The sequence below is a fragment of the Oncorhynchus gorbuscha genome, linkage group LG03 (assembly GCF_021184085.1).
Source record: "Oncorhynchus gorbuscha isolate QuinsamMale2020 ecotype Even-year linkage group LG03, OgorEven_v1.0, whole genome shotgun sequence".
In the NCBI taxonomy this organism is placed as follows: Eukaryota; Metazoa; Chordata; class Actinopteri; order Salmoniformes; family Salmonidae; genus Oncorhynchus; species Oncorhynchus gorbuscha.
The window spans coordinates 96,986,394-97,005,496 of record NC_060175.1 but is presented as its reverse complement, the minus strand read 5'-3'; the positions used below and the strand labels follow the sequence as shown (position 1 = coordinate 97,005,496).

The 19,103-nt window shown below is 44.9% G+C and overlaps 1 protein-coding gene and 1 non-coding gene across 3 annotated transcripts; one reads left to right on the top strand and one right to left on the bottom strand.

Moving 5' to 3' along the window:
- Positions 1-295: 295 nt before the first annotated feature.
- LOC124023197 (protein FAM107B-like) lies at positions 296-18,752 on the top strand. 2 transcript variants are annotated; one of them, XM_046337733.1, is made up of 5 exons: positions 296-448; positions 15,793-15,832; positions 16,143-16,311; positions 17,256-17,400; positions 17,995-18,752. In XM_046337733.1, exons 1-5 carry the CDS (start codon positions 326-328, stop codon positions 18,097-18,099), a joined length of 582 nt encoding a protein of 193 aa, XP_046193689.1. In that variant the 5' UTR covers positions 296-325; the 3' UTR covers positions 18,100-18,752. The 2 variants fall into 2 exon arrangements, with proteins under 2 accessions (XP_046193689.1, XP_046193697.1); XM_046337741.1 differs by lacking the exon at positions 296-448 and adding an exon at positions 9,012-9,242.
- LOC124032492 lies at positions 2,872-3,180 on the bottom strand. Its single transcript, XR_006838304.1, has one exon. It is a non-coding gene; the product is annotated as a small Cajal body-specific RNA 2 (non-coding RNA).
- Positions 18,753-19,103: the final 351 nt, after the last annotated feature.

Here is a 19,103-nt window from a genome sequence, read left to right as displayed (position 1 = left end):
GGTAAGTGTCCTAGGTCTGACCTAATGGTAAGGGTTCTAGGTCTGACCTAATGGTAAGGGTTCTAGTTCTGACCTAATGGTAAGGGTCCTGGTTCTGACCTAATGGTAAGGGTCCTAGTTCTGACCTAATCGTAAGGTTCCCTAGTTCTGACCTAATGGTAAGGTTCCCTAGTTCTGACATAATGGTAAGGGTCCCTAGTTCTGACCTCCCAGTTCTGACATAATGGCAAGGGTCTCAGTTCTGACCAGTTATCAAAGAAAAAGGCAGTTGGGGGTAATTTCAATCCATAGGCCTACTGGCCTAGGCAGGACATGTTCCCAAACAATGTGTGATAAGATCCCATCTTTCTTTTGTCTCCACAGAAATGCCTCACAATCCCTCTACCAAAAGGAGATACTCCTGGAAGCACTATTGGGGATTCTACTCTATTTAATAATACCAGTGGAGGTATACCAAACCTTTTGTTGATATACTCAGAGGACCGTTATTAGCATATTTGAACCACTCCTATATAAATGGTAGATTATCAGACACTCACCAAGGTGGTCTGATTTCATTACTGAAACAGGACCCAGGTGGTAATCATAAAGATCCAGTCCGTTAAAAAAATGGATGCTGGCCTTCTAGGCAGACTTGCAAAGAAATATATATGCCAATATAATAATATATGCCATTTAGCAGACGCTTTTATCCAAAGCGACTTACAGTCATGTGTGCATACATTCTACGTATGGGTGGTCCCGGGGATCGAACCCACTACCCTGCCGTTACAAGCGCCATGCTCTACCAACTGAGCTACAGAAGGACCACAAAGAAAAAAACATATCTCAGACTGTGCAATAAAAATAAAAGATTGAGATGGGCAAAAGAACAGACACGAGACAGAAGAACTCTGCCTAGAAGGCCAGCATACAGGAGTCGCCTCTTCACTGTTGACATTGAGACTGGTGTTTTGCGGGTACTATTTCATGAAGCTGCCAGTTGAGGACTTGTGAGGCGTCTGTTTCTCAAACTAGACACTAATGTACTTGTCCTCTTGCTCGGTTGTGCACTGGGCCAGCCAGTTTGCACTGTTCTGTGAAGTGAGTAGTACACAGCGTTGTATGAGATATTGTTTCTTGGCAATTTCTTGTATGGAATAGCCTTAATTTCTTAGAATAGACTGAAGAGTTTCAGAAGAAAATACTTTGTTGCTGGCCATTTTGAGCCTGTAATCGAACCCACAAATGCTGATGCTCCAGATACTCAACTAGTCGAAAGAAGGCCAGTTTTATTGCTTCTTTAATCAGAAAAGTTTTCAGCTGTGTTAACATAATTGCAAAAAGGTTTTCTAATGATCAATTAGCCTTTTAAAATGATAAATGTGGATTAACTAACACAACGTGCCATTGGAACACGGGAGTGAAGGTTGTTGATAATGGGCCTCTGTATGCCTATGTAGATATTCCATTTAAAAAAAACGTCAGTTTCCAGCTACACTAGTCATTTACAACATAAAGAATGTCTACACTGTATTTCTGATCAATTTGATGTTATTTTAAACGGACAAAAAAAAACAAGGAAATGTCTAAGTGACCCCAAACTTTGTAGTGCATATATGGGGGATTCAACTTTCCCAGCTCTGCAGATTTTTCTGCGAAGTGACAGTCATTAGACAATTTATTTTGGTACTGTCCATATGTAATGGCTGAAGAATTGCAACATTTACCTGGAGCTAAAGCTGCAGATAGCAATACGGGGGTGATCTGAAAAGTCAGTCAATCGATCAATAATATAATACTTTTGGCTTAAATTTTTTATTTATTTACAATCTAAAGAAACTATGAGATTACAAAGGTTCCGATGGGAGGTTGGGGAAGGACAGGACTAAAAACAAACAAAATAAATACTATTGTAAAATAGATGTGTGTCTGTAAAATGTATATAGTGTGTTTAAACTGGAAGCAAAATCCTAATTGTTGTTCATTAGTTTACTCCAATTAGAGGAGGTAGGGTTAGCAGAACATGATAAAGGATATATATATGTCGCAGTGTGATTGATGTTGTTCCCCTAGACTATGCACCAAATTGCACACAGGGACCAATTCAAATAGGCCAGGTCAAGATGGGATGTTAATTATTTGATAATAATTCCGTGTGCTTCAACAAAAAAAAGACAGCTGCATAGCTAATGTTATTTTTGGTGTACAAACACTTTTTCATATCAATATTGCACATACACGTGATTGTAAAAGTGTAGTAGATTTTAGTTTGGCCCATCGCGGGTTATCTGTATTTCCGTACTCCCTTACTGTTCTCTTTTGCCTGACCTTCGGCTAGCAAGGTGTCCGAGAGCCGTGACTGCGCCAAGGGCTAAAATATTGTGTCGTCTCTTCGTGTGCAGGGCAAATAAAAATAATCCAACCAGCAGACCTACAGTTGTATCAGGGTCCTAATTAAAAGTACACAACGCAGAACGAACCACGCTACATATACACACACATTAAAAAAAAAAAATACATGGGAGATTGAAAATGCAAACAATTACATTGATGCCATCTACCATCTATCTACCCCCCAAGAAAAACGAATCATGTCAAATGACGTGTTGTTATGACTGGATGCACAGTGAGCAGAAAGTGTATATTAACGACCATGGCTTCTTTTGAAGCGACCAGCAGCAGGACCACAAACGAATTTCTTTGACACTACAAATTTGCCCACTTCTCTCCAAAACGACTTTACTGCCATTGGCTCATTACCTGGCTGTTTGTTAGCTTTGCTGTTCGCATGGGCCACAAAGAGTTACCTCGTTAGCCAACGTTAGCTTAGTAGCTAGCCAGCCAAATACAGGCAGCTTCTTACACCTGGGCACAACTATCGAATTTATGGCAGATCAGAATCGCTGTTATACTCATTGGCCGGTGTGGAGCATGAGGTAAAACCACAAATCTCCTCGGACCTAGTATATCTGATCGAGTCATCACTTCTGACCACAATTTCTTGTGGAGGCCCTGAAGTTAGTGGAAGCTTCATGCTCATGGCCTCAGGGGCTCGCATGTCGGGTCCTATCATTTCCGAATCGGAGCAAGGCCAAACCCCGATCAGATCAAATAAGATCACTGTGTAGTTTTTTTTGGTCGCTAGACTAAGACATGAAACATTACAGACATAAAACAATCATTCTCTCTCGCATTCATTCGCTCGCACAAACACACGCCACCAGTCAAACAAAACAAGAATGGCTCCGTTTCCGAGTTATGGAATTTATAGAGCGCAAGGAATCATGGGACATTTCGTGGGGAAGGCTGTCGTAAAGTAATAGTGTGCCTTCATGTGGCCATAGATGGTAACCAGTGGCTGCCTTGTATTGAGCAGGAGGCTTACATGTGCCTTTAAAAATAAAATAAAATCACACAACATTCTTAACATATAAATAACTTATAAATGGTTCAACTTTATTAATTTACGGCAATATATTGTATAAACTTTATTTTCCATTTCCACCCTCTATTCCACCTTCACATTTTCCACATAATAGAAAATCACACTTAAAAAAATAAATGTCAAATTAATGACTGTGTTATTCTGTCTAGGTACCTTGGTCCAAACTCCTGAATCCCAAAAGCACTAGATTCACAGTAAAATTCCCAAAGTGCCCTTTTGAATACACAGAAAGAGATACATCACCCAATCTGTTTTCACCACTGACTGCACACAGAGGGGCACTCTCTCATGTTGTTGATCTCTGTACACTTTACACTTTTATAACAATACAGAAATAAGCGTCGCATTCTCTAAGCAAAGTCATGCTGCTACTATATTTACATTTGTTTGACCGCAAAAACATGTACATGGTTAATGTATCACCGTAGAAGGGCAATGTAAACCAGTTGCAGGATCACTTCTAGTCCATATCTGGTACAATGAGGGTGCATCTCTTAGTGAGATCGATGAGGGTCAATCTCTTAGTGAGATCGATGAGGGTCAATCTCTTAGTGAGATCAATGAGGGTGCATCTCTTACTGAAATCAATGAGGGTGCATCTCTTACTGAAATCAATGAGGGTGCATCTCTTACTGAAATCAATGAGGGTGCATCTCTTACTGAAATCAATGAGGGTGCATCTCTTACTGAAATCAATGAGGGTGCATCTCTTACTGAAATCAATGAGGGTGCATCTCTTACTGAAATCAATGAGGCTGCATCTCTTACTGAAATCAATGAGGGTGCATCTCTTACTGAAATCAATGAGGGTGCATCTCTTACTGAAATCAATGAGGGTGCATCTCTTACTGAAATCAATGAGGGCGCATCTCTTACTGAAATCAATGAGGGTGCATCTCTTACTGAAATCAATGAGGGTGCATCTCTTACTGAAATCTTTTTCTTTTTAACTTACTTAATCCCTACATTTGCATTCTGCACTGAGCTAAACTGGACCAAGCTGATCATAACAGATCTGTTTTGAAAGGAGACTATGAGAGAAACCCATTTTTGACTATTGAAATGTTAAAGACAATGGTTGATGGGAAATTTTATCATGCAATTCAATCTCTTTACAAAGTACCAATTGTTTGTGTTTATGTTAGTTCTTAATACATTTTTATTTAGGCCTTCCTGTGGAGACGGGGGCTGGGATTCAAAATAAAACAAAAGTATAGTACAAAACACACATGACAAGAGAGACACCAGAGCAGTACATAAAGAGAGACCTAAGACAACAACATAGCATGGCAGCAACATATGAGAACACAGCATGGCAGCAACATAACATAACAACAACAAGGTAGCAACACAACATGGCGGCAGCACAAGATGGCAGCAACACAAAACATGGTACACACAACAGCACAAAGGGCAAGAAGGTAGAGACAAAAATGCATCACGCAAAGCAGCCACAACTGTCAGTAAGCGTATCCATGATTGAGTCTTTGAATGAAGAGATGGAGATAAAAAGGTCCAGTTTTAAGTGTATTTTTGCAGCTCGTTACAGTAGCAAACTGAAAAGAGGAGCGACCCAGGGATGTGTGTGCTTTGGGGACCTTTAACAGAATGTGACTGGTAGAACGGGTGTTGTATGTGGAGGATGAGGGCTGCATTAGGTATCTCAGATTGGGGGGAGTGAGGCCTAAGAGGGTTTGATAAATAAACATCAACCAGTGGGTCTTGCAACGGGTATACAGAGATGCACCCTTACCTGCCGATCTATAAATTACATCTCCGTAATCTAGCATGGGTAGGATGGTCATCTGAATTAGGGTTAGTTTGGCAGCTGGGGTGAAAGAGGAGTGATTAAAAGAAAAGAAAAAGATAAATAAAAGATAAAAGATGGAGACGCATGATCAACCAGACAAAAACACAGATAAATAATTTTAGAAAACCACCATGGCAAGGTGACTTGGAACATGGTAGAATGGAAACAGTGTTGTTATTCCTTCCCTACGGCAATAAAACAGGCTAAACATCAGTACAGAGACAAAGTGGAGTCGCAATTCAACGGCTCAGACACCAGATGTATGTGGCAGTGTCTCCAGACAATCACAGATTACAAAGCGAAAATCAGCCATGTCGCGGACACCGACTTCTTGCTCCCAGACAAGCTAAACACCTTCTTTGCCCGCTTTGAGGATAATACAGTGCCACCAAGGACTCTGGGCTCTCGTTCTCCATGGCAAACGCGAGTAAGACATTTAAGCGTGTTAACCCTCACAAGGCTTTATGGACATATTCAATCTCTCCCTATCCCAGTTTGCTGTCTCCACATGCTTCAAGATGTCCACCATTGTTCCTGTACCCAAGAAAGCAAAGGTAACTGGACTAAATGACTATCGCCCCGTAGCACTCACTTCTATCATCATGAAGTGCTTTGAGAGGCTAGTTAAGGATCATATCACCTCTACCTTACCTGACACCCTAGACCCACTTCAATTTGCTTACCGCGCCAATAGATCTACAGATGATGCAATCGCCATCGCACTGCCCTATCCCAACTGAACAAGAGGAATACCTTCGTCAGAATGCTGTTCATTGACTATAGCTCAGCCTTCAACACCATAGTACCCTCCAAGCTCATCATTAAGCTCGGGGCCCTGGGTTTGAACCCCACCCTGCAACTGGGTCTTGGACTTCCTGAAGGGAAGTAACCCCAGGTGGTTAAGGTAGGAAACAACACCTCCACTTCGCTGATCCTCATCACAGGCGCCTCACAAAGGTGCGTGCTGAGCCCCCTTCTGTACTCCCTGTTCAGCCATGATTGCGCGGCCACGCACACCTCCGACTCCATCATCACGTTTGCAGAGGACACAACAGTAGTAGGCCTGATTTACCAACAATGACAAGACAGCCTACAGGGAGGAGGTGAGAGCCCTGGCGGAGTGGTGTCAGGAAAATAACTTCTCCATCAACATCAACAAAATGAAGGAGCTGATCGGAACTTCAGGAAAAAGCAGACTGAGCACACCCCTATCCACATCAACGGGGCCGCAGTGGAGAAGGTGGAAAGCTTCAAGTTTCTCAGCATGCACATCACTGACAATCTGAAATGGTCCACCCACACAGACAGTGTGGTGAGGATGGCGCAACAGCCCCTCTTCAACCTCAGGAGGCTGAATAAATTCAGCTTGGCCCCTAAGACCCTCAGAAACCTTTACAGATGCACAATTGTGAGCATCCTGTCGGGGTCTATCACCGCCTGGTATGGCACCGCCCGCAACCGCAGAGCTCTCCAGAGGGTGGTACGGTCTGCACAACGCATCACAAGGAGCACCCTGTCTGCCCTCCAAGACATCTACAGCACCCGATGTCACAGGAAGAAATCAGAGATGGACATCATCTTTAGAAGCGGCTTCCTTCTGGGACGACAGCCATGCAGACCAATTTGATGCAGTGTACGGTGTATGGTCTGAGCACTGACAGGCTGACCCCCCACCCCGTCAACCTCTGCAGCAATGCTGGCAGCACTCATACGTCTATGTCCCAAAGACAACCTCTGGATATGACGCTGAGCACGTGCACTCAACTTCTTTGGTCGACCATGGCGAGGCCTGTTCTGAGTGGTACCTGTCCAGTTAAACCGCTGTATGGTCTTGGCCACCATGCTGCAGCTCAGTTTCAGGGTCTTGGCAATCTTCTTATAGTCCAGGCCATCTTTATGTAGAGCAACAATTATTTTTTTTCAGATCCTCAGAGAGTTCTTTGCCATGAGGTACCATGTTAAACTTCCAGTGACCAGTCAGTATGAAGTATGTGCGCGATGACACCAAATTTAACACACCTGCTCCCCATTCACACCTGAGACCTTGTAACACTAACGAGTCACATGACACTGGGGAGGGAAAATGGCTAATTGGGCCCAATTTGAACATTTTCACTTAGGGGTGTACTCACTTTTGTTGCCAGCGGTTTAGACATTAATGGCTGTGTGTTGAGTTATTTTGAGGGGACAGCAAATTTACACTGTTATACAAGCTATACACTCACTACTTGTAGCAAAGTGTCATTTCTTCAGGTTGTCACATGAAAAGATATACTCAAATATTTACAGAAATGTGAGGGGTGTACTCACTTTTGTGATATACTGTATATATATATATATATATATATATATATATATATATATATATATATATATATATATATATATATATATATATATATATATATATATATATATACATACATATATATATATATATATATATCCACACACACACACACACACACACACACACACACACACACACACACACACACACACACACACACACACACACACACACACGTGAAATGTCAGAATAATAGCAGAGAGAATTTTTTATTTCAGATTTGATTTCTTTCATCACATTCCCAGTGGGTCAGAAGTCTACATACACTCAATTAGTATTTGGTAGCATTACCTTTAAATTGTTTAACTTGGGTCAAACGTTTCGGAGAGCCTTCCACAACCTTCCCACAATAAGTTGGGTGAACATACGCCCATTACTCCTGACAGAGCTGGTGTAACTGTAAGCCTCCTTGCTCGCACACGCTTTTTCAGTTCTGCCCACACATTTTCTATAGGATTGAGGTCAGGGCTTTGTGATGGCCACACCAATACCTTGACGTCGTTGTACTTAAGCCATTTTGCCACAACTTTGGAAGTATGCTTGGGGTCATTGTCCATTTGGAAGACCCATTTGCGACCAAGCTTTAACTTCCTGACTGATGTCTTGAGATGTTGCGTCAATATATCCACATAATTGTCCTTCCTCATGATTCCACCAGACCCTCCTGCAGCAAAACACCCCCATGACATGATGCTGCCACCCCTGTGCTTCACGGTTGAGATGGTGTTTTTGGCTTGCAAGCCTCCCCCTTTTTCCTCCAAACATGAGGATGGTCATTATGGCCAAATAGTCATATTTTTATTTCATCAGACCAGAGGACATTTCCCCAAAAAGTACGATCTTTGTCCTCATGTGCAGTTGCAAACTGTAGTCTGTCTTTTTTATGGCGGTTTTGGAACAGTGGCTTCTTCCTTGCTGAGCGGCCTTTCAGGTTACGTCGATATAGGAGTCATTTTACTGTGAATATAGATACTTTTGTACCTGTTTCCTCCAGCATATTCACAAGGTCCTTTGCTATTGTTCTGGGATTGATTTGCACTCTTCACAACAAAATACGTTCATCTCTAGGAGACAGAACGCATCTCCTTCCTGAGGATGAACCAGACTTGTGGAGGTCTACAATTTTTTTTCTGAGGTCTTGGCTCGATTTCTTTGCATTACGTTACCTTTGTAATTTGGAGTGGTGAAAAGCCGCATTCATGTCCAAGGTAATTAGCTAATCCCACGTCCTTATCTGGGGGGGGTGAATCCCAAATGGCACCCTAGTCTCTATGTAGTAGATTACGTTTGACCAGTGTTCTGGTTAAACGTAGTGTTCTGTATAATAAATAGGGTTCCATATGGGATGTACCCTTAATCTTGAATGGCGTAATGGGATTATCGGGGTTGTCTACTGCCACTGTGTGTAGTTTAAGTCATTCAAGTGTAACCTTACAGACGGTCTTCTCCTCAGCGACAGCACTAGTATGTTGGATTTGGGAGATGCAAAGAAGCAGGCGCCTGTCTGTGTAGAAGTGTGTGGCATTTGACAATGGACTATTGAATAAGAGAGAGAGAGAGAGAGAGAGAGAGAGAGAGGGGAGAGACCTTGTAGCTTGATAGAAACGGGGGACCGTAGCGACCGTGCCATGGAAGGGTCATACAACTCAAAGAAAGTGAGTCTGTTTATTATTGTCTGAACTGCTTTCTGAATTGGTGGCTCAACTATCACACCTGGTTTTCTGTTGGACACCTGTCATAGGTCGTGGGTGCTGGTCATAGAGATACATTCAATTAGTGTTATATTCAATTCTATGGTGTTGACTGACAGTGGCAGGTGATTCTGATCAACATATTAGAGATACTGATCTGTGACCTTCTAGGAATGGATACCTAAGCTGACTATGCATTGATGCTATGGATGCTGTTGCTTCTTTCTGCATAGTCAAAATGTCATGGGGTTATATTGTAGAGCAACAACTCTACTGTGCCTATACTTAATCAGTAGTACAGCATTACAGACCGTGTGTGGATTGATCCAAACAGTCAAAAGATTCGAACAATCGACAAAAATTTCATCAGACACATGTGGATTTCTTTGCAGTAGACTGGAGGTGTATGTTGGTGTTTTTTGGCAAAGGATGAGAGATCAATCAATCAATCAAATGTATTTATAAAGCCATTCTTGCGTCAGCTGATGTCACAAAGTGCTGTACAGAAACCCAGCCTAAAACTCCAAACAGCAAGCAATGCAGGTGTAGAAGCACGGTGGCTAGGAAAAACCCCATAGAAAGGTCAAAACCTAGGAAGAAACCTAGAGAGGAACCAGGCTATGAGGGATAATCACTCAAGATAATCACTCAAGTTTATATAACATGTTTCATTTTGAGATAGGAGAATTTTACATTGTTTAATCCAATTTGACTTTGGATGTATCTATGTTATATCACTTGTGTGTTGTCTATCCTTCTGTCATAACCAAGCATTGGGCTTTGAGTTAATTATAGTCTACAGACCATGATCAAAAACACTTCAGGTCCGACTGCGGATGTTACCACTGGTGGCCACAAGGTGGCCAAGTGGGTTTTAAAATGGGTCATCTGAATCTTACAAGAAGGGAATAGCTTCCTATTGAACTGATATGACCATAAACATATGGTATCATGATACAAATTCAATCCAATATGTTTTCCCCCAAGAATGCAATAAAATGCCCTAGTTGTTGAGATTGATCAAAATGACATGAATTTCTATAGATATGGATTGGTCCAACAATGTCAGTGTCTGAAGGGTTAGAGAGGGACACCAGAAGATCATATTGGACTGGTCTGGTTGACTGTTGTCTGGCTAGCTGTTGTCTGGCTAGTCTGGTTTGGCTAGCTGTTGGTTGGCTGGCTGATCTGGTCTGGTCTAGCTAGCTGTTGGTTGGCTGGCTGATCTGGTCTGGTCTGGTCTAGCTAGCTGTTGGTTGGCTGGCTGGTCTGTCTGGCTGGCGGGTGGCATTCATCTATTTCCTGGCTCTGTAACTCTGGTTAAAAGTGAGTCACCATGTTCCCTGTCTCTCTTTATCCTCCATTTCCAGATCAACACCATGCTGGGAGGGGCTGCAATAACACCCGGCTGCACCAGGAAGAAGGAGGCAGGGAGGGAGGGAGGGGGCAATAGGACAGTACAGCTTATAACACTGGTTCCAGAGATAGCAGATAGTCCCTGAGTCTTTAGAGTGACGTGTTCTAAACAGACATGCATGCACAACGTGGCACAGCACAGAGCATGCTGGGTAGTTGATAGCCTGTAGGACCAACAGCGGTCTTTTCCCAAAGCCTCAGTGCCTCCGACACATTATGGGTGCATTACAATCAATCCAGCATGAAAAAACTATCTAGAGACCTGTAGTAGTAGTTGATAGTGTTTGTGGCCTGGAGCAAGATGCTAGTTTTTGTCTTTGACTTTGCCTGTCTGTGAGTCAAAGGCCAGTCACAGAACGGTCACGACAACTGCAGTCTGCCATCTGTCTTCTGGTTAATATGATACTGTTCATGAGGCCTGCTTCCAAAGGAGAGTGTGATTATATATCTGAGAGTAGGGTTATCTGATTTCAACTACTGACAGAGGAATCTGTGTGTCGAGACTAGTCTTATGATGAATTGATTCTCTCTACCAGCTGTGGTAGCTATTTCTATACTTCTAATAGTTACACTTTACAATAAAGTCAAATCAAAATCAAATCAAATGTATTTATATAGCCCTTCGTACATCAGCTGATATCTCAAAGTTCTGTACAGAAACCCAGCCTAAAACCCCAAACAACAAGCAATGCAGGTGTAGAAGTAGAGTCATCTCTTATAAAGGCTATAATTAGGCTGTTACATGGCTGTTACGTTGTTCAGTTCGAATAGTTTGGTGCTTGTTTTCACATGCATACTACGGTGTCTCCTTATATTTGTTGAGTTTGTCATCAGATGGTTGCCATGGCATTATTATCATGATGATATTGAAGTTACTTAGTTAAAGCCCCTGTGAGGATGATGATGATGATGAGCTTGAGAATGGACTGGACTGGGAAAGCTTGGTAACCTTGAGTGTAGAGCCAAACCGTTAATAAGACCTGGCGATCTGACAGGAGCTCCCTCCGTGTGACAGCACTTTGACTAAATAGAGACGGCACGCGTTAGTAACACAGCAGGCAGCCTATCTGGGGATGGCTCTTCTTCTTCATGCGTTAGTAACACAGCAGGCAGCCTATCCGGGGGTGGCTCCTCTTCTTCTTCATGCGTTAGTAACACAGCAGGCAGCCTATCTGGGGATGGCTCCTCTTCTTTTTCATGCGTTAGTAACACAGTAGTCAGCCTATCTGGGGGTGGCTCTTCTTCTTCACGCGTTAGTAACACAGCAGGCAGCCTATCCGGGGGTGGCTCCTCTTCTTCTTCACGCGTTAGTAACACAGTAGTCAGCCTATCCGGGGATGGCTCCTCTTCTTCTTCATGCGTTTGTAACACAGTAGTCAGCCTATCTGGGGGTGGCTCTTCTTCTTCACGCGTTAGTAACACAGTAGTCAGCCTATCCGGGGATGGCTCCTCTTCTTCTTCACGCGTTAGTAACACAGCAGGCAGCCTATCCGGGGGTGGCTCCTCTTCTTCTTCACGCGTTAGTAACACAGCAGGCAGCCTATCCGGGGTTGGCTCCTCTTCTTCTTCACGCGTTAGTAACACAGCAGGCAGCCTATCCGGTGGTGGCTCTTCTTCTTCTTCACGCGTTTAGTAACACAGCAGGCAGCCTATCTGGGGATGGCTCCTCTTCTTCTTCATGCGTTAGTAACACAGTAGTCAGCCTATCCGGGGATGGCTCCTCTTCTTCTTCATGCGTTAGTAACACAGTAATCAGCCTATCCGGGGATGGCTCTTCTTCTTCTTCACGCGTTTAGTAACACAGCAGGCAGCCTATCTGGGGATGGCTCCTCTTCTTCTTCATGCGTTAGTAACACAGTAGTCAGCCTATCCAGGGATGGCTCTTCTTCTTCTTCACGCGTTAGTAACACAGTAATCCGGGATGGCTCTTCTTCTTCTTCACGCGTTTAGTAACACAGCAGGCAGCCTATCCGGGATGCCTCTTCTTCTTCTTCACGCGTTTGTAACACAGCCGGCAGCCTATCCGGTGGTGGCTCTTCTTCTTCTTCACGCGTTAGTAACACAGCAGGCAGCCTATCCGGGGATGGCTCTTCTTCTTCTTCACGCGTTAGTAACACAGTAATCCGGGATGGCTCTTCTTCTTCATGCGTTAGTAACACAGTAGTCAGCCTATCCGGGGATGGCTCTTCTTCTTCTTCACGCGTTAGTAACACAGTAATCCGGGATGGCTCTTCTTCTTCTTCACGCGTTAGTAACACAGTAATCCGGGATGGCTCTTCTTCTTCATGCGTTAGTAACACAGTAGTCAGCCTATCCGGGGATGGCTCTTCTTCTTCTTCACGCGTTAGTAACACAGTAATCCGGGATGGCTCTTCTTCTTCTTCACGCGTTTAGTAACACAGCAGGCAGCCTATCCGGGATGGCTCTTCTTCTTCTTCACGCGTTTGTAACACAGCCGGCAGCCTATCCGGTCGTGGCTCTTCTTCTTCTTCACGCGTTAGTAACACAGCAGGCAGCCTATCCGGGGGTGGCTCTTCTTCTTCTTCACGCGTTTGTAACACAGCAGGCAGCCTATCCGGGGGTGGCTCTTCTTCTTCTTCACGCGTTTAGTAACACAGCAGGCAGCCTATCCGGGGGTGGCTCCTCTTCTTCTTCATGCGTTAGTAACACAGCAGGCAGCCTATCTGGGGATGGCTCCTCTTCTTTTTCATGCGTTAGTAACACAGTAGTCAGCCTATCTGGGGGTGGCTCTTCTTCTTCACGCGTTAGTAACACAGCAGGCAGCCTATCCGGGGGTGGCTCCTCTTCTTCTTCACGCGTTAGTAACACAGTAGTCAGCCTATCCGGGGATGGCTCCTCTTCTTCTTCATGCGTTTGTAACACAGTAGTCAGCCTATCTGGGGGTGGCTCTTCTTCTTCACGCGTTAGTAACACAGTAGTCAGCCTATCCGGGGATGGCTCCTCTTCTTCTTCACGCGTTAGTAACACAGCAGGCAGCCTATCCGGGGGTGGCTCCTCTTCTTCTTCACGCGTTAGTAACACAGCAGGCAGCCTATCCGGGGTTGGCTCCTCTTCTTCTTCACGCGTTAGTAACACAGCAGGCAGCCTATCCGGTGGTGGCTCTTCTTCTTCTTCACGCGTTTAGTAACACAGCAGGCAGCCTATCTGGGGATGGCTCCTCTTCTTCTTCATGCGTTAGTAACACAGTAGTCAGCCTATCCGGGGATGGCTCCTCTTCTTCTTCATGCGTTAGTAACACAGTAATCAGCCTATCCGGGGATGGCTCTTCTTCTTCTTCACGCGTTTAGTAACACAGCAGGCAGCCTATCTGGGGATGGCTCCTCTTCTTCTTCATGCGTTAGTAACACAGTAGTCAGCCTATCCAGGGATGGCTCTTCTTCTTCTTCACGCGTTAGTAACACAGTAATCCGGGATGGCTCTTCTTCTTCTTCACGCGTTTAGTAACACAGCAGGCAGCCTATCCGGGATGCCTCTTCTTCTTCTTCACGCGTTTGTAACACAGCCGGCAGCCTATCCGGTGGTGGCTCTTCTTCTTCTTCACGCGTTAGTAACACAGCAGGCAGCCTATCCGGGGATGGCTCTTCTTCTTCTTCACGCGTTAGTAACACAGTAATCCGGGATGGCTCTTCTTCTTCATGCGTTAGTAACACAGTAGTCAGCCTATCCGGGGATGGCTCTTCTTCTTCTTCACGCGTTAGTAACACAGTAATCCGGGATGGCTCTTCTTCTTCTTCACGCGTTAGTAACACAGTAATCCGGGATGGCTCTTCTTCTTCATGCGTTAGTAACACAGTAGTCAGCCTATCCGGGGATGGCTCTTCTTCTTCTTCACGCGTTAGTAACACAGTAATCCGGGATGGCTCTTCTTCTTCTTCACGCGTTTAGTAACACAGCAGGCAGCCTATCCGGGATGGCTCTTCTTCTTCTTCACGCGTTTGTAACACAGCCGGCAGCCTATCCGGTCGTGGCTCTTCTTCTTCTTCACGCGTTAGTAACACAGCAGGCAGCCTATCCGGGGGTGGCTCTTCTTCTTCTTCACGCGTTTGTAACACAGCAGGCAGCCTATCCGGGGGTGGCTCTTCTTCTTCTTCACGCGTTTAGTAACACAGCAGGCAGCCTATCTGGGGGTGGCTCTTCTTCTTCACGCGTTTGTAACACAGCCGGCAGCCTATCCGGTGGTGGCTCTTCTTCTTCTTCACGCGTTTAGTAACACAGCAGGCAGCCTATCCGGGATGGCTCTTCTTCTTCTTCACGCGTTTAGTAACACAGCAGGCAGCCTATCCGGTGGTGGCTCTTCTTCACGCGTTTAGTAACACAGCAGGCAGCCTATCCGGGGGTGGCTCTTCTTCTTCACGCGTTTAGTAACACAGCAGGCAGCCTATCCGGTGGTGGCTCTTCTTCACGCGTTTAGTAACACAGCAGGCAACCTATCCGGTGGTGGCTCTTCTTCACGCGTTTAGTAACACAGCAGGCAGCCTATCCGGTGCTGGCTCTTCTTCACGCGTTTAGTAACACAGCAGGCAGCCTATCCGGGGGTGGCTCTTCTTCTTCACGCGTTTAGTAACACAGCAGGCAGCCTATCCGGGGGTGGCTCTTCTTCTTCTTCACTCGTTTAGTAACACAGCAGGCAGCCTATCCGGTGTTTGGCTCTTCTTCTTCTATCCCTTATTACACAACATAGATCCCACGGGGTGTATCAACAAGCAGCTTGATTAACACAGGGAAGACTTGATTACATACCACATTGTTAGAGTCAAATGTGCTGTGACGGAAGATGTTTTACACTATAGGAAGGTATTACCCACACATCCAGTGTTTGTGATGCTTGAGATGGTGATCAGATAGGATGTTCAGACTCCACTCCACATAATGCACCGATGTGGTTCATTGACAGTGGTTCAAGCCTTATTTCTCCGTTAGCTCTCTGATGTTTTACACCATGCCCTTGGTACCGTGTGGTGTGGATGTGTTGTTCCCTACTGTATCATATCACTAGACTCCATGCAGTACAATGTTTGTCTACTCTGCTGGAGTTAATTGATGGGCGATTTCCTTTCTTTTCTCTCTCACCTTTCAGGTGCTTCCTCAGCGGCCAGGATTTCGGCACCATAGAAAAGGTACATCTATAGTAACAGCTAAGACTGATTCAATTCATAAATGATGTGATCTCAGATTTGATGGTACACGTTGACTTGTGGTAGCCTGAGATGTAAGTAAGCATTTCACTGTCAGGTCTACACCTGTTGTATTCGATGCATGTGACAAATACAATTAGATTTGATTTGTCTGTTTTTACTCTCTTGACAACTTATGGAATGATCTGACAATGACAACATTGGAGTTGGCAAACGCAAAAAAAACAGATCTGGAAAAACGCTCGACATGCCAAATTCTCAGACATATATATATATATTTTTTCTTCTGTAGAGAACTATGTGTGCCGCGACGCCCTGTCCCGGCAGTCTACAGAGTGTAGTGAGGTCCAGGAGGTGAGCCAGTCCCAGCTGCAGCAGCCCAGGGTGAAGCTGAACGGCTCCACTGTGGAGACACCCAGTCACCACGACCTGCACCGCGAACTGTTGGTCAGCACCAAACGGTGGGGTTGAAATAAAACACTTCCATATAATGTATGCCATTTAGCAGACGCTTTTATCCAAAGCGACTTACAGTCATGTGTGCATACATTCTACGTATATACTTACAATATACATAGAAATCAACAAAAGGCTCTATTATATGTCTCCAAATTTTGAAGAAAGATCTCATCTGCTGAAGCATAGACAAAATGAAAGGTGTAAGAGATAATAGTGTCTGAGTGTAGGTCTAGTATTATTAAACTATGCTGCCTTTATTCCCAGCACCACAAGGACAGACCGAGTGGTAGTGTGTGTGTGTGTGTGTGTGTGTGTGTGTGTGTGTGTGTGTGTGTGTGTGTGTGTGTGTGTGTGTGTGTGTGTGTGTGTGTGTGTGTGTGTGTGTGTGTGTGTGTGTGTGTGTGTGTGTGTGTGTGTGTGTGTGTGTTTATTTTAACTTTTATTTGTGCCTCTGTACACATGCAGTACATAGTGTACACACCCACACACACACACACACACACACACACACACACACACACACACACACACACACACACACACACACACACACACACACACACACACACACACACACACACACACACACACACACACACACACACACACACACACACACACACACAATATGTCTATAGCGTCATCCACAGGACTCAGTATAAATCCTGGCATGCCATTATAGACATATTGTGTGTGTGTGTGTGTGCGTGCGTGCGCGTGTGAGTGAGTGAGTGAGTGAGTGAGTGAGTGAGACTGAGACCCCTGCATGTAATACCCTTTCCCCCCAAATCATGCCAACCTGAACCGATCTTCTGGCTTAGATATTTTGTTTCACATTGTCCTTTCCAGCAACAATGATGGATGCAAGCCAGGCCAGCTCAGCTCAGCTCTGCTTGGCGCAGTAGTGTAAATATGTCTGAATATGTTGACTGTTCTGCCCACTTAGAGGTCTGTTGCCAGGAGAGAAGCCTGAGCTGAAGCGAGTCCTGGAACAGAGGAGGCTGGAGCAGCACAGAGAGCAGGAACTGGCTCTACAGCCTCCTCTGGAACTGGAGATGGAGCTACGCAAGAGACAGCAGATACTGCTGGAGGTAACACACACCACACACACACACACACACACACACACACACACACACACACACACACACACACACACACACACACACACACACACACACACACACACACACACACACACACACACACACACACACACACACACACACACACACACACACACCAGACACACACTCCAAACACACACACACACACAAACACACACTCCAAACACACACACCAGACCCACACACACACACACACACACACACACACACACACACACACACACACACACACACACACACACACACACACACACACACACACACACACACACACACACACACACACACACACACACACACACACACACACACACACACACACACACGAGACACACACCAGACACACACACACATGCCACACACACCAGACACACACTCCAAACACACACACACACACACAAACACACACTCCAAACACACACACCAGACACACACACATCCACACACTATATAATAAAACACCAATAAGTGGGAGAAAAACTAATTGTGTATTTACTATTTACAAAAACAGCAGAAGGCTATGACCATGTTTGAAATTAATCTACTGTCATGTTTCAGTATGAGCAGGAGGAGATCAGGCGCAGGGAGGAGCAGGAGAGAGAAGTCCCTGAGTTTGTACGTGTAAAGGACAATCTGAGGCGCACACAGGTGTCTGGGCAGTGACGACCAATTGACGCTCCGTCCCGTCCCGTCCGCAGCCTCTCACCACGGAGGTCCTGGCTGAGGTCCGTTTCTTCATCCAAGAGTCCAAAGAGTGCACTTGTTCACCTCCCCCACCACAATGGTTCTGCCATCGCAATGAATCCATCCTCCTGTTTCTCCCTCCACCAGCCTCCACTGCGATCCATATCCTACAGCTATATGATGAGGACCAACTTCACTGCAGCAAGTTACTGAAAAGACCTCTCCTAGGACTGATATGCATCTCTTGCTGGACTGTTATACTGTGTGGAAAAAGTCCATTTTTATTTAACCTTAAGTCAGTTAAGAACAAATTCTTATTTTCAATGACGGCCTAGGAACAGTGGGTTAACTGCCTGTTCAGGGGCACAACGGCAGATTTGTACCTTGTCAGCTCGTGGGTTTGAACTTGCAACCTTCCGGTTACTAGCCACTAGGCTACCCTGTCGCCCCAATAAGCAATGTAGGAAAACCAGTCAGTAGGTTTTATATAAAGAATGTGAGTGAAAATACATAAACTCAGCAACAAAAGAAACATCCTCTCACTTTCAACTGCATTTATTTTCAGCAAACTTAACATGTCTAAATATTTGTATGAACATAACAAGATTCAACAACAGACATAAACTGAACAAGTTCCACATACATGTGACTAACAGAAATGGAATGATGTGTCCCTGAAAAAGATGGGGGGGTCAAAATCAAAAGTAACAGTCAGTATCTGGTGTGGCCACCAGCTGCATTAAGTACTGCAGTGCATCTCCTCCTCATGGACTGCACCAGATCTGCCCATTATTGCTGTGAGACGTTATCCCACTCTTGCACCAAGGCACCTGCAAGTTCCCATAGATTTCTGGGGGGAATGGCTCTATCCCTCACCTTCCGATCCAACAGGTCCCAGACGTGCTCAATGGGATTGAGATCTGGGCTCTTTGCTGGCCATGGCAGAACTGACATTCCTGTCTTGCAGGAAATCACGCACAGAA